Source organism: Archocentrus centrarchus, chromosome 10 (assembly GCF_007364275.1).
Source record: "Archocentrus centrarchus isolate MPI-CPG fArcCen1 chromosome 10, fArcCen1, whole genome shotgun sequence".
In the NCBI taxonomy this organism is placed as follows: domain Eukaryota; kingdom Metazoa; phylum Chordata; class Actinopteri; order Cichliformes; family Cichlidae; genus Archocentrus; species Archocentrus centrarchus.
Genome location: NC_044355.1, coordinates 19,850,773 through 19,877,242, shown reverse-complemented (window position 1 = coordinate 19,877,242; position 26,470 = coordinate 19,850,773). Strand labels below are relative to the sequence as shown.

The following is a 26,470-nucleotide window of genomic DNA, read 5'->3' as shown; positions in this document are numbered from 1 at the left end:
CTAGCGCCCGGCCTGCTTCCACGCAGCCGGCTCTCCCTAGCGTCCGGCCTGCTTCCACGTGGCCCCTAGTGCCAGCTCCCTTAGCTTCAGTCCCGTCAGTTTTGGTCCCCTTTGTTCCCTCCTCTGGTCCCTCAGCTCCTTTAGTTGTGGTTCCCCCTGCAGCCTCAGTCCCAGTCTCCTCTGTTCCTGCTCCCCCGACTCCAGTTTCCCCGCAGTTAGCTTCGGTCCCCTCACCTCTCCCGCAGTCAGCTTCCCCAGTGTCAGCTTCCCCGTCCTCAGCTTCCACACTCCTAGCTCCCTCCGTGTCAGCTCCCTCAGTGTCAGCCTTAGTTCCCTCCTGTACTTCCATTCCTGGTCCCTCGGTCCCCCTAGGTCCCTCAGCCTCCCTGCAGTCACAGTCCATAGTGTCAGCTCCCTCGCCCTCCATAGTGTCAGCTCCCTCGCCCTCCATAGTGTCAGCTCCCTCGCCCTCCATAGTGTCAGCTCCCTCGCCCTCCCCAGTGTCAGCTCCCTCGCCCTCCCCAGTGTCAGCTCCCTCGCCCTCCCCAGTGTCAGCTTCCACGCACCCACCATCACATGCACCTGGTCCATCCCCCAAGCAGCCCCAGCTGCTCAGTAAAGTAGCTGTGTGCCCTACACTGCAGACCCAGCCTGCACATTCGGAGCCTCACCTTGTAGGCCCCGTTCAGCCCAAGGGTCCGGCTCAGTCGGAGCCGTGTTTGAAGCCCAAGGGTTACGCTCAGTTGGAGCGTCGGGCTCAGTTCGAGCCTCCTGCCTCGTCTCGCCGCCGCCGCCGCCTGGAGCGCGGTCGGCCCCCAGTCCCGTCTCCTCGCCGCCGCCGCTGGAGCCGCGGTCGGCCCCCAGTCTCGTCTCCTCGCCGCCGCCGCTGGAGCCGCGGTCGGCCCCCAGTCTCGTCTCCTCGCCGCCGCCGCTGGAGCCGCGGTCGGCCCCCAGTCTCGTCTCCTCGCCGCCGCCGCTGGCGCCGCGGTCGGCCCCCTGCCACGATTCCTCGTCGCCGCCGCCGCTGGCGCCGCAGTCGGCCCCCTGCCACGATTCCTCGTCGCCGCCGCCGCTGGCGCCGCGGTCGGCCCCCTGCCACGATTCCTCGTCGCCGCCGCTGGAGCCGCGGTCGGCCCCCTGCCACGATTCCTCGTCGCCGCCGCTGGAGCCGCGGTCGGCCCCCTGCCACGATTCCTCGTCGCCGCCGCTGGAGCCGCGGTCGCCCGCCTGAGAGGTTTGGACTCTGCCTTTTGGCCCCTTGGCCTGGACGGCCCCCTGAACTATGGACTGTTTGTTCCCCCTGGCCGTTGCTCTTTTTGTTTCTGTTTTTGTCATAGCTCCTGAACTGTTCCTTGTTTTGACCCCCTGTTTTGGACATTGGAGCTCTCCGGCCTTGTGCCGTCACTTTTTGTTTCATCCAGTTGTTTTTTTTTCTCATCCCTGTGTTTTGTCCCTGTTTTTGGACTTTGTCCCGGCCTTGTGCCCCTGCTGTTTTTGTTCTGACATTGTGATTTTTGATGTTTTGCTCCCTGCCTTTGTTGCTCCCTGCCTGGTTTTGTTTTTGTTCCGGTCCCTCCGTCCTGGTCCCCCGCCTCCCTCCCTGGTCTGGTTTTGTTTCCTGTTTTGGCCGTCGGGTGCCGACCTTTGAGGGGGGGGTGCTGTCATGGTCCTGGGCCGTCTGCCCAGCATTTTGTGTTTAGTTCTGTCTTCCCTGAGTTTTGTTGTTTTTCAGTTGTTTTGATACGTTTGTTCCCCTCGTCCCTGTCTCCCCTGCTCCATGGTCTTGTCATGATGTCTTGTCCCTGACCTCCTGTGTTTTCATGTTGAGTTTATTCCTAGTGTTGTGACTAGTCTGTGTCTCTGCCCCGTGTCTGTGTGCCAGTCCCCCGTATGTAGTCTGCGTGCGCCTTGGTTAGTCACTTCCTGTATTATTTTGACAGTCGTATGTTCCCTGTGCTTTGTGTTTAGTTTTGCTTCCCATGTTGTTAGTTTCATTTGCTTCACCTGTTTTGCCCTGCTGTTTCTTCTTGCCCTAATTACCTGCTGTGTATTTAAGCCCTCAGTGTTCATCTGTTTCTTGTCGCGTCGTCTTCAGTGTTCCCTCGTTGTGTATGTTCCTTCTATGTAGTTAGTTTAGTTTTGGCATCTGTCCAGCCCCTGCCTAGCTGTGTTCTGGTTCCTGTTTTCCCAATAAATCCTCTAAGTCCTGATTTATGAGTCTGCATCTTGGGGTCCGATCCTGCCTGCCACACACACGCCATGACAGGTACACTGTAAACCCAAATTAGTGATCATTACTAAAGCCACGTATCGTAAGTAATTTCACTGGGATATCTAGTTTTTACAAAATCAAAAACCAAACAAATCAAGCTCTGTTTACATAAAGTCTTGTGGCCAAGATAATCCATTACTAAAGAACTCAAGGTTTTAAAACTAATGGTTACAAGTAATTAGCTCAACCACTAATCATGTACATCGGTATTCATTTCTCATGTTTATTAGTTAGAATTATTAAATGTAAATTATAATCATAGTCAATTTGTTTTTTTAACATTACACAATAATTGTCTGCATATTACCTGTTGTTCCTTACATATAAAAGACAATTCAATTTATTTTTCACAAATTTATTGAAAAAAATAGTACAATAGTAACATTTTAAACATATAAATCTGAGTAAACATTTCACCATGTTAAAGATTTTAAACATTAATACAAAACTAAATCTGAGTAAAGTGCTATGCCAATACAATTCTACATGTAACCCTTTACAAAAATGGGTTTTCAACCATTTTACCAAATTAAGCGTTTTACTTTGGACTCAAGGTGAAATTTAAAATGTTAAAATCTTGTGCAAAGGGGAACATGATTGCATAACATCTTATGAACTGAGGTAGCATTTCTCATTCATTAGTCTGGTCAAAAGACTAACATGGAACCCTTGAATGGCTTTGACAGGTAAACAGGTAAATTGATTAATAATGAGCGTCCCTACCTTGTACAGTTCTTTTATTTGAAATCCTTAATGATAAGTCTAAAAAAGAAAAACATAACTATCACGGTGGCACATAACAATTGTTAAAAACAAGTAATAATGAATCGGAAAGTTTCTGTATAACAGTTTAAAGTTTTTTCAGTCTGTAAACTTCACCGGCCCATGCAATTACAATGATTGTTCACATTTTAATGAATTATGTTTGTATTTTAAAGATGGCTACAAACTGAACATCAGCAGTGAAAACAAATTCCTAGCTGCTAAATAAGAATAAAAATAAGAAACTTTTTTTTTCAACACCTACACCCTGCCAGAGACCCTGCTGGGACAATAAGCTGGTCAAAGGAGGAAATAGAAGCCACTGATGTCAAGAAAGCTTCCTACCATGCATGGAGGGTTTCACCCCTGAAACTGTACGCTAAGTGGAAGGAAGGAACCTGAGGACTAGTGAGTGTCAGATCCACTATCCTAGATGAAACAACAAAAATCCATCCACATAGTAGTGGTGGACAAAGGAAGAAAGCTGTAGTGATAGACTTTGCAATACCAAGTGATGAAGAAAGAACACAAGAAGCTTGATAAATACCAAGTGTAAATAATACCGTAAGCGTGTATTTTGATTGCATCCTGTTATTTATCGTTCTTTTATTTTGACATCGTTAAACCGGAAGTAGTGGTCCGTCACGCTCACAACAGGGCAGAGCGCGGAGATACGGATCGGAGAGACACAAGCGAAAGAGAGAAGAGAAAAGAGTAAAAGAGAGAAGTGAAAAGAGTAAGAGAGAGAAAGACTGCCATTCTACAACTGGTCAAGGGCGCACACGGTAAAACAACGTTCCTTTGTTGTTACTTTGATGACATATATGGAGTTGTGGTGTGAAACAGTGATTTGCACAACGATCGTATATTGTACGTTATTGAGTATGAGCTACCTAGCCTGCGCTAGGCTGTTGGTGTATTAGCACATACTCCTCATAGAATGCTAGTTGTTTATTGTTTGAGATATTCTGTTGTCATTATTCACGACAAGAGTCAGACCTTCATAACTGCTTGTTAAGCTAACAGTGTTTGTGTGGTATCGTAGATGTTTAATTGTTCTTACATATTTGCTTTCTGCACGAGTATTTGTTATTTGATGTTGTCAGCAATATGTGTTAATGCTGCAGTAACATTGAGCCCAGTAGGGGGCAGACTGAGACTATTATAAGCATTGTTGTAACTGTGTTCTTGAGTAGAACAAGCGTGCCAAAAAGAGGATGTCTGCCGCTCGTTCAGTGTTATGTGTGCATGTTGGTCTGCTGGGTCATTAAAGTGAGATCAAGCTGAATATGAATGTTTATTTCCTGAAGATGTTACATCTTTTTGGCGACGAGGATTACTCAGAAGAGAAGTAAAACAAAAAGAGTGACGGGAGCCTGCGACAGGTTTGGCTAAAAGACAGAGGGAGAGAGAGCGGGGATACGAAGAGGAAACATGGCTACAATCGGTACGTTGGCACCGTACGATCCCAAAAGCCAAACGTGGGATGAGTACAGTGAAATACTGGAGCAGTTTTTCGCAGCTAATGGGATTACTAACGCAGACAGGCAAAAGGCAATATTAATAAGTGTCGTTGGAGCATCGACCTACAGCCTGATGCGTAACCTTCTCAGCCCAGCCAAGCCAAAGGACAAAACTTTCCAAGAGCTTGTAACTCTGATGAAAAACCACTTTGAACCAAAGCCCAGTGAAATTGTGCAAAGGTACAAATTTGATTCCCGCAACCGCAAGCCCAGTGAAACTGTCATGGAGTACGTGGCCGAGCTGCGTCGCTTAGCGCAGGATTGTAACTATGGCAACACGTTGCAACAGAGGCTGAAAGACCGGATCGTCTGCGGAATTAATGACGACAGAATTCAGAGGCGTCTCCTGTCAGAAACAGACCTCACGTTTGACAAGGCTCTGTCAATCGCTGTGTCACTGGAGACCGTAAATAAAAATGCCCAGGACCTACGGACCTCAGGTGCGACAGCAAAATGTTTCAGCGTCACCCGAGGGTCGCAGGAGGCTCGTACATTTAAAGGAGAAAGCAGAGAGTGTTATCGATGCAAAGGAACCAATCACACAGCAGCCAACTGTAAGTACAAACAAGAAAAATGTTATGTTTGTGGCAAAGTAGGCCACATAACAAGAGCATGTAGGAACAAAGCTAAACAGAACCAGAAGAAGTATGGACTAAAAACTGAAAAGACAGACAAAAAGCAGAGTTCACACTACCATTCTCACAAAGTTCATGAGATAGGTGATGGAAGTAAAAGTGAGAGCTCAGAAGAGGACTCATTCACACTTAACTGTATCAAGTGTATCCAAGAGCATCAGAGTAAACTGTACAGATTAGGGCGCCGGAGTGCAGTGCACCTGAGAAAAGTAGACCCCTACACTGTGGATATGGAACTTAATGATCAAGTTTTAACCTTTGAAATTGATACTGGATGCTGCCTAACAGTTACAAATGAACAGACTTGGAAATGCTGCAAACTCCCCAGCCTGAGGCCTGCCAAAATCAAGCTGGAATCATACACAGGGGATCCTGTGAAGGTGATTGGTGTAACAGCTGTCAGAGTCAGGTACAAGCAGCAGAGGAAAACACTGCCCCTTGTGGTGGTCGAAGGGGATGGCCCCAGCTTGCTAGGACGAGGCTGGCTAGAGGAAATACACCTGGACTGGAGAGAAATCAAAAACAAACACAAAGCTAAGAAGGTGCACCAGGTAAAGACAACAGAAAATAACACACTACAGCAAGTTTTAAGCAAACATGAGGATGTGTTCAAAGAGGAGTTGGGCACCCTGAAAGGCACAAAAGCAACCATTCATGTAAAACGGGATGCTACCCCACGATTTTTCCGTCCACGATCAGTTCCGTTTGCCATGCGAGCAAAAGTAGATGAGGAAATAGACCGACTGCTAAAAGAAAACATAATCTCACCTGTGAAATATGCTGAATGGGCGGCACCTGTTGTGCCAATTCTGAAGCCTATAGGGACAGTAAGGTTGTGTGGAGACTACAAGCTTACTGTAAACACAGTAGCTTCTCTGGAACAGTATCCAATACCCAGAGTGGAGGACCTGTTTGCTGCACTTTCTGGAGGAAAGCAGTTCTCAAAACTGGATATGAGCCACGCTTACCAGCAAATACTCCTGGATGACAAGTCCAAAAAGTATGTGACAGTGAACACACACCGGGGGCTGTTCACATATAACAGACTGCCTTTTGGAGTGGCTTCTGCTCCAGCCATTTTCCAGAGGACCATGGAAGGCCTTTTGAAAGGGATACCCCTAGTGGCTGTGTATTTAGATGACATTTTGGTGAGCGGGGTGAATGAGGCAGATCATCTAAAGAACCTGGATGAGGTGTTGGTCAGGTTGAAAGAGGCAGGCTTACGATTGAAAAGAAGTAAGTGTGTCTTCATGCAAAATGACGTGGAGTACTTGGGGCACAAAGTGGATGCACAGGGGCTGCACCCTGTAGAAAAGAAAGTTAAAGCCATCATGGACGCTCCTACTCCTACAAGTGTCACAGAACTCAAAGCATACTTAGGTTTGCTAAACTATTACAACAAGTTCCTTCCCAATCTGGCAACACTGCTGGCCCCCCTGCATGAACTCTTAAGGAAGGACATGCGTTGGACATGGCAAAAGAAGCAAGAAGAAGCTTTTCAGAAATCAAAGGCTCTGTTGAACTCAGCAGATGTGTTGGTTCATTACTCAGCAGACCAAGAGTTAATTCTCTCTTGTGACGCATCTCCATACGGTGTGGGCGCCGTTTTGTCACACAAGATGAATGATGGCAGTGAAAGACCCCTGGGGTTCATGTCACGCACACTCTCTCCAGCTGAAAAGAGATATTCTCAGCTTGACAAAGAAGGTTTGGCTGTAATGTTTGGCATCCAGAAATTCCACAAATATTTGTATGGTCGAGTCTTCACTATTTATACAGACCATAAGCCCCTGATTTCTCTTTTCAACATGAAGAAGCCTATACCTCAGATGGGCTCACCAAGAGTGCAAAGATGGGCTGTGACATTGAGTGCCTATGAGTACCACATTGTGTACAAACCTGGAAAACACCATGCAAATGCAGATGCGCTTAGCAGATTACCTGTACCAGACACGGCCCCTGAAAAAGAGATGACAGAACAAGTCTTAATGATGGATGTATTAGATGACACACTTGTGGACACCACACAGCTCAAACGCTGGACAGCTAAGGATATCATCTTGTCCCAAGTTCATGAGTATACCTTAAAGGGCTGGCCGGCACAGACCGATACTCGCTTCAAACCATATCAACAAAGAAAAATGGAACTGAGTGTGAGGGATGGATGTGTGCTCTGGGGAGCTAGAGTAATTATCCCCACCAAAGGCAGAGACAAAATACTGAAACTTCTGCACCAGACTCACACAGGCATGTCAAAGATGAAGGGCCTGGCAAGGTCATATGTATGGTGGCCGGGGATGGATGAGAGTATCGAAAGAGAGGTACAGTCATGTGACGAGTGTCAAAAACACCACAAATCACCACCCACTGCACCATTACACCCCTGGGAATGGCCAGAATCACCGTGGTCAAGGATTCATGTGGATTATGCAGGGCCATTCTTAGGTGAAATGTTTCTCCTCATTGTGGATGCTCATTCTAAATGGATGGACATTTACCCAGTGAAATCGCCTACATCACAGGCTACCATTGAGAAACTGAGACAGAGTTTCAGTGTGTTCGGTCTGCCGAAAATGTTGGTATCAGACAATGGAACATGTTTCACAAGTGCTGAATTTGCGACATTCATGAAGCGAAATGGAATTGATCATGTGAGATCAGCACCTTTTCATCCATCTTCCAATGGCCTGGCAGAGAGGGCAGTCCAGACCTTCAAGGAGGGGATGAAGAAAGTAAAAGGTGACACACTGCAAACAAGACTGTCAAGATTTCTGTTCAGTTATCGCATTACGCCGCATGCAACAACAGGCTTGTCACCAGCGGAGTTGATGATGTCTCGGAGACTCAGATCAGCTTTTGACCTGCTCATGCCTGATGTAAAAACCAAAGTGCAGCAAAAACAACTGAAACAGAAAGAGAGTCATGACACAAAGAAGAAACTGAGAAGTTTTGCACCAGGAGACAAGGTGTTCATCAGAAACTACTCCTACGGTCCAAAGTGGATCCCAGCTGTTATCTTGAGCTCATCAGGTCCTGTGTCATACACTGTCACCATTGGAAATGGTCAAACCCTGAAACAACATGTGGATCAGGTGAGATCCAGATTAAAAGACACTGTCCCAAGTGAACTAGACACAGAGGGGGAACCGGGACCTGACACAGACTCGGGCTCCCACAACTGCTTACCCACCATAATGGACACAACTTCACAAGCCTTGTCATGTGATCCTCAGGAGCTGCCACCTGCTCCAAACATCCAGGCTCAGCCTGATGCACCAGCTGCGCCTGAGGTGCGACGTTCTCAGCGAGAGAGACGTTCACCTGTGCATCTCAAAGACTTTGTTAGATAGAGACTTTTTTCTTGGAGAAGTTATGTGCTCTAAGTTCACAGATGTTTCTTTGTAGTAAAAAAAAAAAAGAAAAAAAATATATAATATTGTTCTATGTTGGTGTATATTATACTGCCACTGTTTAACGTTTCAGACAAGTACAAGCTGTCAACTTGAAGGGGAGGAGATGTGGTATCGTAGATGTTTAATTGTTCTTACATATTTGCTTTCTGCACGAGTATTTGTTATTTGATGTTGTCAGCAATATGTGTTAATGCTGCAGTAACATTGAGCCCAGTAGGGGGCAGACTGAGACTATTATAAGCATTGTTGTAACTGTGTTCTTGAGTAGAACAAGCGTGCCAAAAAGAGGATGTCTGCCGCTCGTTCAGTGTTATGTGTGCATGTTGGTCTGCTGGGTCATTAAAGTGAGATCAAGCTGAATATGAATGATTATTTCCTGAAGATGTTACAGTTTGTTTACAACTTGAATTGTTATACAAGGCTATTGTATTGAACAGTATATTTAAATATGTGGAAATTATCTGTCTGTTATAAAAAGATTCATTGAAATTTTAATTTCATTTTAGTTTTCACGGTGTTCATTAAAGATGAGTTCATCATGAAGAATAAATGAACTTCATTAACATCAGTATGAAGCGTGGACTCAGTGATTGACCAGGAAGTAGTTACACCAAGGGCTCAGAGAAGAGCTAGAGAGGATCTGGAAGGTGAAGGTAACAGTAGTCCCTGTGGTAATTGGAACACTCGGGGCAGTGATCCCCCCCAAGACTGGGAGACTTGCTCCAGCAGATTCCAGGAACAACATCCAAGATCTCTGTCCAGAAGAGCACAGTCCTGGGAACAGCTCCCAGGCCTATGGTAGAGGACCTGAACTTGGAGGATAAAGACTGCCTGCAGGGCTAGCTGAGAAATTACACTTAGATTAGAAGTTAAAGTCTGTGAAAATAAATTTCAATTCAGCTTTATTATATAGTTCTAAATCAATCAACAAACAAACCTCAAAGCTCTTCATATTGTAAGGTAAAGACTCAGTAACCCAGTAATCAAAACCCTATGAGCAAGCACTCGGCGGAAGTGGTAAGGAAAAAATTCCCTTTTAACAGGAAGAAACCTCCAGCAGAACCAGCTCATCTGCTGTGACCGGTTGAGGGTGACAGGGAGACAGGACAAATGACATGCTGTGGAAGAGAGCAAGAAGTTAATAATAACTAATGATTAAATGCAGAGTGGTGTATAAACAGAGTGGAAAAAAGGTGAATGAAAAAGAAATACTCAGTGCATCAAGGGAACCCCTGAGAATGCCTATTCCAGCGTCACCTGATCCAACTCTAACGACAAGCTTGATCAAAAAGGTATGTTTTTAAGCTTAATCTTAAAGGTAGAGAGGGTGTCTGTCTCCTGAATCCAAACTGGGAGCTGGTTCCACAGAAGAGGGGCCTGAAAGCTGAAGGCTCTGCCTCCCATTCTACTTTGGACAGCTGTTCTCTTATATATGTGTATGTTTTGTTGTTAGAGTTGCATATAAGGCGACACAGTGGATGCATGTGCATCAGCCTATGCACTTCTATCGATTGGCCAGTCATGGGAAGTCCAATCTGTTTTACTCAAAACCAAGATGGCTGACAGAAAGTCAGAAATGCCGATGAATATCTTGTAAATCCTTTTATAGCAGGACACCCTTGCAGGTAAAAAAAAAAAAAAAAATGCTAGCATCAGGTAACTTTAAAGAATTATAAATATTAGAATTATAAATATAATTGTTAAAATTTCCAGATATTTATTTTATATTGTGAGAAATATGCAATTAATCATGTGTCCACCAAATTGGATGCCATGCATCGCTGGCTATATTTCAACTGTAATTTATACCATTAGTGTAACTTTGCTGTTCTTGATGAACCTGATCTGCAGTGACATTTTTAGTGTAAATCAATTGATACTTGTTATTAGGATGTAAATCACAGCTTTTAAAAACAATATTTTTGCATATTATCTCCATAAAGTGAGTTCAAGTGCATCTTGTGACAGGAAGGCCTATAAGATAGTGGAGCATACACCATCTGAGTCAAGTGAGGATGATTCCAGTCACAGTGATGATGAATGATTGCCAGAAAAAACAAGAAGGATCAGGCTTAGTCAATTCTAGCAGTAGTGACAGTGGATCTGAGGATGCTGGAAGAGCTGTAAGTGGTGAGTTTGCTGATGATGCTGAAGGATCTGAGGGTGTACCACCAGACAGAGCTTAGGTCCAGACTACTGTGAATGCCTGACACCTTTACAGAATGTCTGGGTTGAAACAGAGGGATCCCCATTATTTCATGGCATCTGTAGCTTATACATTTGTACACCTACAAACAATATATATTTTTTTTCTTTTGTTCAACATTTTGGCACTTTTTGTAAGGGCATGTTTAGTACCTGTTAATTGATGCAAACATATTTTTGGTTTGTGCCCTGGAAGTTTAGCCAGATTTCCTTGAAGTCAGACTGAACTGAACCTTTGTAAATGGCAGTAATGCTGTTAAGACTTATCTGCTTTCTGAGAGTTTTTTTTTTGTAGAAAATCCTAGAAAGTCCACAGTTCATCAGTCAGGAGCTAGGTCAACATTTTATATTGCTTTGAAAAGTGTTAGAATATGTTAAAATGTACCGTGTGAAAACGTTTTCACACGGTACTTTATTTTCTATTATTCGTTTGTTAAATATATAATTCTTTGTTTCAAATGTCAAGCGCATGGTGTTCAGCTGAGTGGACGTGTTTGTAACTCCATGAAAGATAGGTTCATGAACAAAATTTCGATTGCACAGTTTTTTTTTTCATGCCTAAAGAGGAATAAAAATACTCAGGAAAAAAATCTTGACTAACGTTCTCATAATTCACGCATGAAAGGGCTAGTTCCAGTACTGTCAGTACTGTCGCTGCAGCATTTTGGATCAGCTGAAGACTTTCCAGGAAACCTTTATAACAGCCTGATAGTAATCAATTACAATAGTCCAGCCTAGAAATAATAAATGCATGAATTTGTTTTTCAGCATCACACTGAGACAGGGTGTTTCTAATTTTAGAGATATTGCGCAAATGCAAAAAAGCAGTCCTACCTCTTTGTTAAGGACATATCCTGGTCAAAAATGATTCCAATATTCCTCAGTGTTACTGGAGGCCATCCAAAGTAGGTATCTGGTTACACACCATGTTTCTAAGATTTGTGGGGGCTGAGTAGAATAACTTCAGTTTTATCTGAATTTAGAAGCAGGACATTAGAGGTCATCCAGGCCTTTATGTCTTTAAGACATTCCTGCAGTTTAGCTACAGTAATTGACGTGTCATCTGGCAACATCGATAGATAAAGCTGGGTATCATCTGCATAACAATGAAAATATATGCAATGCTCTCTAATAATACTGCCTAAGGGAAGCATGTACAGTGATCTCGCACCTATCGCGGGGGATACATTCCAGAGACCCCCGCGATAGGTGGAAATCCGCAAAGCAGCGGCGTTATATTTATTTTATTATTTATATATATTTTAAGGCTTTATAAACCCTTCCCACACTCCTGTAAACCTTTCCCACACTCTTACAAACACTTCATATGCTTTTAAACATGAAAATATCACAAAAACATAACACCACAGAGCTACGTTATGCACAGCAATCAGACATTGATGTGAAGCGGACAAGGAGAGATGCTGAACGTATGGGCACAGTGCGGAAAAGCAATGCTATGATCACTATGGTCACTGAGCCAATCGGTGCCCAGGATACAGAACACAGTGCTATGGTTGGTCGCCTTCCATTCCATCAGCCAATAGTGTGCCATGTACAATCTCAAGTTGACAAACTTGCGCAAGCGGTTGTGGCATACAGTACTGCATTTCCATTGTTTACAGTACGGTATTCATCTGCTGAAGAAATACCAGCAAAATCCCACAATATAGAATACAGAATTAGATATATTTTTTAAAATAAAAAACTTGTGATACAGTGAAGTCACAAGAAGTGAACCACGATATAGTGAGGGATGACTGTATAGCATAAATAGAATTGGTCCTAGCACAGAACCCTGTGGAACTCCATAATCAACCTTAGTGTGTGAAGAAGACTCCCCATTTACATGAACAAATTGGAGTCTATTAGATAAATATGATTCAATCCACTGCAGTGTCTACAATTAGAGCATACCTATGACATGCTCTAATCTCTGTAATAAAATATTATGGTCAACAGTATCAAAAGCTGCACTGAGGTCTAGCAGGACAAGCACAGAGATGAGTACATTGTCGGAGACCATAAGAAAATCATTTGTAACCTTCACTAATGCTGTTTCTGTACTGAGATGAATTCTCAAACCTGACTGAAACTCCTCAAATAAACCGTTCAGTTAGCTGTTTTACAACTACTCTTTCAAGAATTTTTGAGAGAAAAGGAAGGTTGGAGATTGGCCTATAATTAGTTAAGACAGCTGGGTCAAGTGATGACTTTTTAAGTATGGTTTCATTACTGCCACCTTAAGAGGCTGTGGCACGCAGCCAACTAATAAAGATAGATTGATCATATTTGAGATTGAAGCATTAATTATTAATGGAAGGCCTTCTTTGAGCAGTCTTGTACAGGGTCTAAAAGACTTGTTGATTGTTTGGAAGATGTAACTATTGAAATTAACTCAGAAAAATCAATTGGAGAGAGTCTAAATAAATACAGGCAGTACTGAAAGTAGTTGTACACAAAGGTACGTCTGTGAGATAGTTATGAATATTTTTTTCTGTAATGGTTAATATTTTATTTGAAGGAATTCATGAAGTCATTACTAATGACTTCAAATAACCACATTAGTTCAGCAGCTTAGTGAATTATGTACCTAATATTTACCTAAAAGATTATGAACCTCCTAGTGCTAGACAAACATGATGTCACACATGTCATATACCCTTTTACTTGTGGATAACAAATGACACACTGCAAAATTTGGCAAACTTCAGTGTAAATGTGACATTTTCAGAATGCAAAATAATACACAGAACAGAAAATTTGTTGGACAGAAGCACAAAAAATGGCAAATGACCCCTACTGTAACATTGCATGAAATTTTGGTTTTCCACCAAGAGAGCAGCTTAAAAGGATTGCTGAGACCGTGGAGGTCATGCCTTATACAGCAAAGTCACTGTTATGGATCACTTTGCTCTTGGATATGTGGGTGGATATATATCTAAGTGCATGTTTGAGGGCATGTTTGTTTGTTTGTGCTGCTCAGTGTGTGTCCTTGATTAACAGTCTCATCAGCAGCAGCAGCTCTCAGCAGAATAATGTGTGTTATTCTTTGGGGAGGTTGAGACAAATACGCAGCCTTAAAGCATCCTGAGGTCTGCTGTGCCATTGCTCTGTGATATATATATATATATATATATATATATATATATATATATATATATATATATATATATATATATATATATATATATATATATATATATATATATATATATATAATTTTTTTTTTTTTTTTTGGCAGAGGTGAGGACGAAGGTGGGAGGAAGTATATAGTCATATGTTCCAATCGAGCAGCCATTACCCTCCTTTTACTTTTCCTGCCCTTTTTTCCCAAAGTATTTTCAGTCCACTCACACAATTACCCTGCTGTCTCCTTACATCCTGTTCCCTCTTTTCCTCTCATTAGCTGAGGAGACAGCTTCAGTGTTGGGCATCCAGTTGACCATTTTGTGTGTTCATGCTTGAATGTGTGCGTGCGTGTGTGATATCCTCTGGAGTCTCAGTCTGTTGGCCAGTAGCAGGGCTGTGTCTTTAAAAGCAGCTCATTAGTGCATCCACTTGGACTCCAGACATCTCTTTCTTCTTTTACAGCTGGTTCTGGGCGCATTAGGCCAATGATGCTCTCTCCCTCTAATGGAGCAGAACGAGAGGGCCAGCACTGAGCTGCTTGTGTTTGCTCCCCCATTAATTATCCTTTCCCAACCAACTTAAACTAGGGTTTTATAATCTTGCAGCAGCAGCTCTGTAAGTCTTTCTTTAACATTTACATTAGTGGCAACGCACTCTTTTGATAATCAAAATATGCTGACTGCTGGACTTTACAGTGTACTCTTTTTAACTACTGCTCTGGTTTAGTAAAAATGTTGTGATTCTTCCCTCAGTTCACACTGTGAGGGCCCACATGGTGTACAAAATGTCTGCTGACCATTGTATATGACAAATTTGATACTTTGTTTGAATTCCTACTGAATATAAACTGCAGAGCCAGCTACTTGCAAAGGATTTGTAAAACTCTAGTTCTAAAGAATTTTAGCACTCTTGTAACTGTGTAGCATAATTTTCACAGTATTAATAACAGTGTTAATATCAGTAAATCCTGAGCTTCAACGAAAGCTAGGTAAAATATCAAAGATATTGTTAAATTCTGAACTGATTTTTTTTTTTTATATATATATATATATATGTTAAAGTGCACCTCTTGCTCTTCACTTCATTGGTGCATGCATTCACACATAGATCTGCAGCTCCTGACCAAAGAAGGAGGACCTTTAATTTTAGGCTGATGTAATTTTCATACATGAGCTCTGGTGTTGGTAGAATCAAGTCAAGAAAATGTCCTAATTTGCCTGTTCTCATGTCTGGTACATGACAAGCTGCAGGAGTCTGCATAAACACCTTCTCAGTACTGGAAATACTGTGTTTTGGTTTAGGAAAAGGGGCTGCCTGGATAGATGGAGCAGGAGTCTGGTCACAAATATACCACCCTCTGTAAATTCATGCTACTGCACCTGTGTGCTATTCTCACACAGGTGACTTTGTACTAAAGAGGTGTCAGCACTGCGACTGAGTTGCACACTTGCATTTTCACGTACAGCTCCACCCAGTAATGCCAAGAAAAGTTCACGACTGCAGAGCCATGCTAAATGGCTTAACTGTCTTTCCGGTAGCATGCAGATGGTAACTAGCTTTTCCACTCTGGACAAACTCTGCAGTGATAAGGTGGAGGCAGAGAGACACTGTGATAAATTTTCATGAAGTGGTTCTTTATTTCCTTTTCTGCTGCGGTGAACACAATCCACAACATTCAGACAACTTTTATACAGGAACTTCAGCCTATCTGCACCTTTATGGCTAATTTTAGTCGTTCAGTCACCCTTGTCAGCATGAACTTTATAGAGGCTGAGGCTTTGTGGAGTAGCATTACTTCTCACATACTGGCAACACAGAGAGTTGCTCTCTTCCCACAAGAGTGGTTAGGGTTAAAATTGTAAGTTTTCTTCATATAATAATGTTAGTTCTTTGAACTTATATTTCACATTTTTACCTGCAGAAGCTATTTTTAGGTACAGAACTGTCAGTTTTGTGTTACAAATAAACTTATGTTTTTCATTTTCTATTAAGATTTTCATTGTATTTTATCTCACCATGTCGCCTAAGGTTACTGAGAAGAATGCTTTTTTTTTTAGCCTCATCACCCAGCCTGACCATTTATGTTCTGGTTTGGCTCCCAATTCCTGCCACAGATAATGTTGCCCTCTTAAAAAGACAGGATTCCATCTTCAGTTCAGCAACTTTTTTTATTCCCGATTCTCTGAATGACTCCACAAAGCAGGCACAAACATGAGCACAGATGAACGAGAGAAAGTAACAAAAAAAACATTCACCAGAGGTCGCGCCGCTCACCAACCTCGCGATAGTTGATGACATCACATCCTGAACTGTGACCCCATAGTAGCAACATTAATCACAGTAATATTTGGCATAACATCAAAATTAAATAGAAATGTAAAATATTTACCTATTGTTTAAATCTGTTACTGCCAACTAAATTATTGAAAATACAAATAAGATTAAAAGGGATCTTTCAAGGTCGCAACACCCTCCCCCACTAAAAAAAAATGTTGCCGAACATTTTCTTAATTTCTTAACTGAACATTTGATGCAAAGGTACATAAACAGGTGAGTATCATACACATCACATTTTTTTCTCTTTTACAGGATGATGAGGCTGTGCTATCTTAACAGTCCATTCTTCATTTTTTTTTCTTTCTAATGGTCTCTCATGGCCACAATACAGGATCAAATGTCTACAGTCCATAAGTATTGTAAGGTGCATAGTCCATAGAAGCATTGGTGGGCCCCCCAAATCTTCACAAATGGGACAAGGAAATTACCATTTACACCCAGAACTGTGTATTCACACATTTCATAGCCATGTGTTCTGCATGCCTATCAGTAAGTGTACACATTACTAGTTCTCACTTTACAGTATGTACCACACTACTGCCTTAACTCCAACATGTTAGCTTAGTTCCCCATTTTCTGTACTTATTATTGAAATAAATGTTCAGAAAACCTGTTTTTATATTCTGTGATGCATTTGAATGACCACATCCCCGTGAACTATAACTGTATAACAAATCACAAATAAACTAACTTGTAGTTGTCTTGTATATGTGTGTGTGAGCCTCTATTCAATGTAAAAAGGATACATGGATTATGGTCTGGTTAGCAGGCCATGGCTGGTTCTGGAGGACTCCCTCATACTAACAGGGCAGGTTTCCAGCGGCTGAAAGGTCGGCTGCCCCAGCTGGTCATAGGTGTAGACACGCCTGGGCTGTCGGACTCTTTTAGGCCTTTCTCTCCCTGTTTCAGCATCACTCTGTTCATCCTCAAGTTCCATAGATGGCACTTCATGTTGTTCCTCCTCATGTTCCTCTTCAGAGTGCTCCTCAGGTATGAACACCTCCTCAGGTTCACCTCTGAGCATTTCACTCCGGGGGCAAAACTCTTTTGCTTCTATATTGAGGGGTGGATTTGCCCGCCTCACTGCTGCCCACATGTGATTTTCCTCATCACTGGAACTGCTTGCATCAGTGGGGTAAGTGTGCTTGGCTTTATGCCGTCTCCTTGTTCTCTGCTTTGTTTTGTCTCCATTGCTTTTCTCTTTCAGGCTGGGCTCCTCTTGCACCTCAACCAGGTAAGGACACGGCAGGAGTAGGTTTCGGTGTAACACCCGTTGTCTCCCTGTTCCTTGCAATGGCTCAACTACATACACAGGGCTATCAGGTCCTTTCCTTCCCTTGACAACATAAATCAGATCTTCCCAGTAGCTGCGTAGTTTTCCAGTGCCACCTCTAGGCGTCAGGTTTCTCACCAGGACATGGTCACCTGACCCCAGGGTAGAACTCCATGCGTTCTGATTGTAGGTTTTCTGTCCTTTTCGTGCATTTTTTTTCATATTCTGCATCGCAATCGCATAGGCCTCCTGCATGGCTTCTCTCCACTTCTCTGCATAGCCAGTCTGTGACTGGTTTCTTTCCCTTCCCTTCCTGGGGAACATCAGGTCCACTGGTAGTGTTGGTTCACGACCAAAGAGAAGAAAGAATGGAGAAAACCCTGTTGCCTCATGCACAGTTGAGTTATAAGCATGAACCACTTTGTTCAGGTGCTCCTTCCACCTTGCCTTCTGAGACTCTTCCAGTGTGTGCAGCATTCCTAGCAGCGTCCTATTGAAGCGCTCTGCAGGATTAGCCTGGGGGTGATATGGAGAAGTGCGGGAGTGGCGGATACCACAGTAGCTTTGGAGTTTGTGAAAGAGAGTGTTTTCAAACTCTTTTCCCTGGTCGTGGTGTATCTTGGATGGGAAACCAAAACGCATGATAAAGTCATCAAAAAGCTTTTTGGCTGCAGTCTTCCCAGACTTGTCTCTTGTTGCATATGCCTGTGCATATTTTGTAAAATGATCAACAACGACCAGTATGTATTCTTCACCTCCCTTACACCTGTCCAGATGTAAGTAGTCAATGCAGATCATCTCAAATGGTGCGGAGGTCTCTATACTCTGTATAGCTGTTCTGGTTTTTCTGTGAGGCTTCTTTCTCTTTATGCAGCAACACACATTTGTGACATAGTGCTCCATCTCCTGTCTCATCTTAGGCCAGAAGAAGCGTTCTCTTGCCAGTGCTACCATTTTATCTGCACCTAAGTGTCCCATCTCCTCATGCAGGAGTTTGTACACAACTGGCTTCAGACAATCAGGAACAACTAGCTGTTTTCGTGTCGCCGTCTCCCTTCTGAGGATACCATCACCATCCATGTGTAGGCGGGGCCACTCTCTGAGAAGCTGTCTGACACCTTCATTCTCTGCCAGTTTGTCTTTATGTTTCATGTGGGCGTGTGTCCTTTTTAAGGCCACCACTCTGTTTATGATGAGGTCTGTGTTTTGAGCTGTCCTCATGTCCTCTGCTGCAAGAGGCTGAAGTGGCTCAGTGATGCTGCACCCTTCTGACAGCACATCTTCGTTACAGGTAACAGCTGATATCCAATTCACCTCACCTATTTTGTCCAGGTGCGGAGCTTTCGTGATGCATTCAGCAGCTTCCTGTGGGCATTCCTCCGTACATTCTTGGATGAGCTCCTCGATGGGCTTTGGTCTGCGTGACAAGAAGTCTGCATCTCTATTTGCTGTTCCAGGCCTGTATTTCAATGTGAACCTATAGTCTGCCAACTCTGCAACCCAGCGATGTCCTGCTGCATTGAGTTTTGCTGACTTGGTGACATAGGTCAGAGGGTTATTGTCACTGTAGACTGTAAAGTGAGGTGCGTGGAAGAGGTAGTCACGGAACCGTTCTGTGATAGCCCATTTCAGCGCGAGGAATTCCAGTTTACCAGAATGTAGCTTGTAATTTCTTTCTGCTGCTGTTAAGGTTCTTGATCCATATGCTATCACTCTGAGTACCCCCTCTTGCCGTTGGTACAAAACCGCACCTAAGCCATCTTCAGAAGCATCTACGTGAAGCACAAAGGGCTTCTCCAAATCTGGGTATGCCATAACAGGTGGGTTGGTCAGCTGATCCACAATTTGGTTCAGTATCTCTTTGTGGGAGGAGGTCCACTGAACTGGATGGGAAGGTGGTAACTGGGCTGATTTGCGGCTACACCCCTTTTTCTTTTGGTTTTGCTTCACCTCAGATTTTGGCTTGGCTAACAGTTCATAAAGGGGCTTGGCTGTCCTGGAGAAATCTGGGATGTAGGATCTATAATAGCTAAGGAAACCCATTAGTTTTCTCACCTCTCGCACAGTGGTTGGTGTCTCGTGCTTCAGTGCTTGAACTGCTTCTGTTTCTTTAGGATTCATCCTGTATCCCTCTGCAGAAATCACACGACCCACATAACAGACCTCACTTTTGAAAAAGTCACATTTTTTTGGTCTCAGCTTTATGCCACACTCTCGCTGCCTCCTGAGCACCTGTCTTACATTTTGGATGTGTTGATCGAAGTCAGGACTAAAGACCAATACATCATCCAAATACGGGACACACACTTCATCTCTGAGGTCTCCCAAGCATCCTTCCATATAGCGTTGGAAACAGGCAGGGGCATTCGTAAGCCCGAATGGGATCCTCACCCACTCGTAGAGTCCCCATGGCGTTATGAATGCAGTGCAGGGTCTGCTTTTCTCACTCATGAAGCCCTGATGGTATGCTTTTCCCTGGTCCAGCACCGTGAACCAGGAGTTTCCTCCCAGGTTTTCCAGAATCTCTTGTATCCTCGGGATGGGATGACGGTCAGGCAGTGTTTTCCCATTCAGTAGCCTGTAGTCTATACATAGCCGCAGACTCCCATCCTTCTTCCTGACACATACCACAGGTGAAGAGTATGAAGAACAGGATTTCTGGATCCAGCCTCGGTGGAGTAGGTCCTGTATGTGCGCTTTAACTTCCTGATAGAGATGTCTGGGGATCGCATTATATGTTCTTTGAACAGGCACATTGTCTTTTAGCTGTATCTCCATCTCCAAATCTTTAATGCACCCTGTATCCCAGTCATCCTTAGCAAAAACATCACACTCTTCCCTGAGCATCTGCTGTACCTGCTGTCGTTGGTCCTCAGATAGATGGCTCAGGTCCACGGGTGGGTCCCATGGCTCACCTCGTAGCTCTCCACTTGACTGCTGTGTGGGTGGAGCAGCACAGCTGTGTGGTGTCTGCGAAGTCTGTTCATCAGCCAGTTTTGTCTGCAATGGGTAGATGGCATCCACACTGTACAACAGGCCAAGTGTGGTGCGACTGTGTAGCACAATGTCATTATCAGTCACATTCTCAACAGTCACTTCAATGTTTTCATGATCTCCTGGAGGGAGCTTAATCAGCTGTGCTCTAATGGCAAGACCAGATGGCCAGGGTGCTTCAAGGTTTGGCTCTAGCACTACGTGTGCACCCACCATACTCTTGTTTAGTCGGCCGCACTGCACCCCCATCACTTTGTTACGGGGGATGGTCACTGGTTGTCTACCCACTCTGGCTACATGGGGCTGATTTTCAAGCTTTGGCTTTTTCAAAACAGATAAAACAGCCTTTGCAGTTCTGTGACCTACCTCCAGTGCTGAGCAAAGTCTCTTAACCATATGACCGGATCGCATGCAGTCTTCATGTGTGTCATTGGTCAGGGCTAATTCTTCAATCACATTAAAGCCGATTATTGGGCGTTCCATATCGTGGCTTGCCACCAGGATGGGGACCAGGACAGGTTTGTCGCTCATTCCAGCTACAGCATCTTTAGCTAAAGTCACTTCAATCCCCATCCATCCCTGATATGGGATGTCAGTTCCATTTGCCGCTGAAAGCTCTAACGATCCATCTTCAAGCAGCTCAGTCACCGGTCTGACTTCCACATCTGGCAAATGTTTTCTTTTCCAGCCCATTCCCACTACTGATACCTGTGAGCCCGTGTCCCACAATATTGTAGTGTCCACTCCTCCTAGGGAGGCTCGAACTAGACACCTCCTCCCGACCAGTTTTGCAGTTTGCAATTGTTTACCAGTGAGAGGTGCTCCTAGACTGAGAAGATCTGCTTTCTCTGCGCTTTCAGTGGGACAGTGCAGGATTTCAATTTTGCTTGTGCTGGCTCTTACGTTTTTCATTCGGCAACCTGCTGCCCAGTGCTCAGTACTGCCGCACTTGTAGCAATGAGCACACCTTCCATCAGGATTGGACTCTTGACATTTTTGACATTTTCGGCTGTTCCCAGTCTTAGGTTGGGTTCTGTATTTTCCGTTTGGCTCTCCATTCGCTCTTTGTTGAGACTGCGGGCTCTGCTGAAGGGTTGCAATGTGTGTTGTGAGGTTCTGAATAGCTTCACATATGGCTCTGTTACCTTGATCCACTTTGTCCATGAGTGTATCACGTTTATTTGCTTCCCCACCTTTGTTCTTGTTGAGTTTAGACACATGTTCGCATTCAGCTCCTTCATTTTCCTCATTAATTGCTGCCACACTGATCATTTTGGTTTTCGGTGTGGTTAACAGCTTGTTCCTCCTTTCCATTTCCAGACTGTATGCAGCAGTCATTTTCTCCAGAAGAGCTTCATCAGTCACTTTGGGGGTTTGTAAGTGTGGTTTCATGTCTGTTCGAATGGTGTCATCACGAAGACCAGTCATCACTGTTTGAAGGAACTGGTTTTGAATTAGTTCTGCACTGTACTTCAGACCAGACTTGACTCTTTCTGAGGCAAGGACAGTTTGTTGTCTCATGTCCATGGCTCGCATCAGAAACTGTATGGGCGTCTCTTTAGGTTCCTGAACTGCACGTGTGAGAGAATGATACAGCTCAGTGGAATCTTTTTCAATGTAGTGGGTCCGCAGGATTTGTCTGAGGGCTTGCAGCGTCAGGTCTATCCTACTCTCTAAATAACTTTTTAGTTTTGTTCCAGGAGCTATTGCTTGAATAACAGCTTCGACAACTTCTTCCTCATCATATCCTTTTTTCAGTGCCTTTAGAATCTGTCTTTCCAGACTTGAGTATGTTAATTTGTCCCTTTGATTTGGCTCCCCAATCTGTCCAGTTATTTTTAACTCTCTTCTATACAGCGGGTGGACAAAGGAGACATTTTGGCTAGCTATAGCAGCTGTTGCATTCATGGTCAAGTCACTCTCCCTTTGTCCCTCTACATCACTGGGTGCAATTTCATTTTCGGCCACAGGGTGGCGCTTCTGGATGACATTTTGAGGCAAGGGTACTTCACTGTACTCACATTTCTCTTTTAATTCGTCGATTTGGTCATTGAGTTTCAGCAAAACAGACATTCCTTCATCTTCTCTTGAGGTAATATCTTCTCCCTCTATATACTGAAGAATACACCTTCTCAACTTACGTGCTACGTCGCTGTCACGTTCATCTACAGTTAGGCTGAGGGCTGTACACACATCCTTCAGGTCCTGTGCTTTCAGACTCAACAACTTTTCTTCTATCTCAGCCACCAGGCTTTCCCAGTCAGATGACATCTGTTGCACTTCGGCCATGATCAAAACGTTTTACCTTCTTCCTCGGGGCTCTTGGAGTCTGTAGCCTTGGTTAGCAGCTAGTGCTAGCTCGCACCGAGTCCGCATCTGTCGCTCTCTCTCGTCTTGCTTCGCGGTGAAGAAAACACTTCAACCGGGCGGAAACACCAAGTTTATGTTGCCCTCTTAAAAAGACAGGATTCCATCTTCAGTTCAGCAACTTTTTTTATTCCCGATTCTCTGAATGACTCCACAAAGCAGGCACAAACATGAGCACAGATGAACGAGAGAAAGTAACAAAAAAAACATTCACCAGAGGTCGCGCCGCTCACCAACCTCGCGATGGTTGATGACATCACATCCTGAACTGTGACCCCATAGTAGCAACATTAATCACAGTAATATTTGGCATAACATCAAAATTAAATAGAAATGTAAAATATTTACCTATTGTTTAAATCTGTTACTGCCAACTAAATTATTGAAAATACAAATAAGATTAAAAGGGATCTTTCAAGGTCGCAACAATAACCTAAAGGTGCTTCTGTATTTCTGACTGTTTACATGACCCATTAATTAAAGCTAAAATTATTTGAAATAGAACTATTGTGATTAGAGGTGAAAACAATTGTCCAGCATTTTTCTAGACAGGCTTTGTGTTTGTCAGTTTGCATTCTTTTTTCCATTATTGTGTCATCATTGTGTATCTGTTTGCATCCAGTTGAACCACCATCCTTTGTGGCTGTCTTTGTCTCCACTGATACAGTAGTTGTTCTCACAAAATTATGTTTACAGTGTTTGCATTCTTGACGTCAGCTTAGTTTCTTTCTTTTTTAAAATTCTGTTAGAAGATGTCACCTTTGCCTATAGCTTCTCCTGGAATTGCACATCTGACCTTCTCTGTGATAGACCTTCCAGTTTTTATGGCTCCACAAAGTGCAGCAATGGCTACAATTGAAGTAAGAAAACAATATAAAAGTCCTGCATGAGGTTAAGTGACATTTGGGCTTAGGGGGCACTGTGGCGGGACTGTACCTATACTGTTCAGTGAACAGACCTTTAGTTATAAGACAGGCACACTAGTTGAAACTAAGCTGCAAGTTACCCTGCCTGTACAGTATATGGCAAAGCAAGATTATTAGGGCAGCATGGTGGTGCAGTGGTTAGCACTGCTGCCTCACAGTTAGAATTCCATCTGGAAGGCCTGGGTTCGATTCCACCTTGGCCCAGGCCTCTCCCTCTCTCTGTGTGGAGTTTGCATGTTCTCCCCTTGTGTGGGTTTCCTCCGGGTACTCTGGTTTCCTCCCACATTCCAAAGACATGTTAGGTTAATTAGGTTAATTGGCTACTCTAAATTGCCCATAGGTGTGAATGAGTGCGTGAATGTGAGTGTGAAAGGTTGTTTGTCTCTCTGTGTTGGCCCTGCGACAGGCTGGCGACCTGTTCAGGGTGTACCCTGCCTCTTGCCCTATGACAGCTGGGATAAGCTCCAGCCCCCCCGCGACCCTGAACAGGATGAGCGGATGGATGGAAGATTATTTTCTCCAAAAAGTTTTTGCAGGAATTTCTCCTTGGTCTTACTGAAAGGTCTTTTGAGTACACAGCTGTGATTAAACCCTCCTTTAAACATAACTTGAGAGCGCCTCCCCAAGCTAATGATGATTTGCCTGCTTTTATTTTCATTAGTCACTGAAGTGGAATGCATGACATTATAAACAATGCCTGTTTATGTTATGTGTAGCGTGAGCATATTAATTCTGAATAGTCTAGTTCATTATGGGAACACTGAATTAACTGAGGCATGCCTGCAGTAAAAGGATATGATTGGGCTGTCTGAGTATACGTAAACCATAATTATGGATTTGGAGGTAGTTGAAAACTAGTTTTAATTACCTGGTTTCACTTGAACAGGAAAAGGGGATAATCCTTTTGCAAACTGGGTGTGATTTATGTATATGTTGTTTAATCAGATAACAGACTTATTATTCATATTGTACGTTTATAAAGATGTACCAGTTAAGCTTACTGGCTAATTTCCAACTATTGTCACTGGGCAGACATGATAACAGCCACAAGATCAAAAAAATACAGGGATACTGTCCACAAATATAAAACTATGCACCATTTTACTCTCTGAATAAGTTCTAAAGGCTGGTTTATATATGGTAAAAGCTCTCTGTCCAAAGCCAGTCCTCCTCACAGGTGTTAGAAAGTTCTGTAACTGGAAACAAAGCAAAAACTGTAACTTGAGCATGATATCAATGTTTATTTGTCACATGGCCAGAAACAGTTGCCTTCCACTTATTTTTATTGAATTTTCACCCAAATGGAAAAGCTTCTATCAGCAAACCTGTAGGATCTAAATGCATGTATGAAAATTCATTTGAAATATATCTAGTTTCTGAAAATCTGCTTGTTTAGCATGTGGTTAAAACACAGCCTCAGCTAAGTGAGCTCAAATATCACATGCAAAATATTTTTTTTGACCTTGAGTCTTATCAGTCATATGAGCCACGATAACTAGACCCAGTTTTAATCCAGAATGATGAAAATTGCCAAATATTCTGCATCCTGTTACCCAAAGCTGTGTCATATTTCAAACCTCTAGGGCTAACTTTAAGTGATATAGTGACATTACAATTGTACTACAAAATGTCTCCAAATGACCACATTGTTGCTTTTGCGCCCTTCTGTGACTGTTAAACTAAAAACCAAACATTTAATTACTATAATCTGGTTTACCATTGTTCCAAATATTTCATGGTGTGCTGCTATAACTGGTAATCATGATGCTTGTTGCTTTAAACACAGGAATAACCCATGAGCTGTACATATACCGTATACTCATGATCGCCAATGTTGGAAAATGAAAATGATTGGATTACTAGAACCATTTGCAATTCCACCATGGACCTACTTGTGCTGAAAGCAAAACTCAACATCTTTGTCATACTGGTCCAGTCTTGCTCTTGGTCAGATTCTCAGTGCATATTCTGCTGTAACAGTCTAAGGCATTTGAAAGAAAACATGTGCCACAAAAAAAAAAAAAAAAAATCAAACATGAACTGTGATGTGCATCATTGCCCAGTGGTAGAGCAACACCAACACAATCATCAGTCACAACCCAGCTGTCTTAATTCAAGTTGAAGTTTAGGGGAAAAGACCTTGCATGCTTAACACTCCATCTCCCCCCATAGACCTGAAGACAGTGTTTAAACTTTATAAGGGTGTCTAGATGTGTCCAAATGAGGATAAATACACCATGTTTTGGAATGACCTTTAGAATGCATGTACCAGCCTGTATTGCTGTACTCCATTCTCCTGTGCCAAGCTTCATTAAATGCTTCCGTGCAAAATGACTGAAAGTCTCCCGAGCCTTGTTGTAGCATGATTTAACCTGGTCTCACAAGATTCCTTTCACACCTGCCAGGCTGCGACACGTTTGGTACTGCTCAGGGCAAGAATGTAGAAAGAGAGCCTTAGCTCTCCAGGAAGGTTTTTTTTTTTTATGTTTTACTTTTTTTTTATACTAGTTAGTTATTTTAAGTTAAACATTACTTAAAATAAAAGGAAATCCACCCATTTATACTACAATGAAAGATATTTTTGATGTCAGTGAGTTAAATAATCATGATATCAGCATCACTGTTTCCTAC

At 43.2% G+C, this 26,470-nt stretch overlaps 1 protein-coding gene across 1 annotated transcript; it reads left to right on the top strand.

Moving 5' to 3' along the window:
- The first annotated feature begins 4,435 nt into the window (after positions 1 to 4,435).
- On the top strand, positions 4,436 to 8,542 carry LOC115787201 (uncharacterized protein K02A2.6-like). Its single transcript, XM_030739783.1, has one exon. The coding sequence runs from the start codon at positions 4,469 to 4,471 to the stop codon at positions 8,540 to 8,542; it is 4,074 nt and encodes a 1,357-aa protein (XP_030595643.1). The 5' UTR covers positions 4,436 to 4,468.
- The last annotated feature ends 17,928 nt before the right edge of the window (positions 8,543 to 26,470 follow it).

Excerpts from the sequence above, each read along its gene's own strand:
- LOC115787201 (XM_030739783.1), top strand. The coding sequence starts at position 4,469 with ATGGCTACAATCGGTACGTTGGCACCGTACGATCCCAAAAGCCAAACG.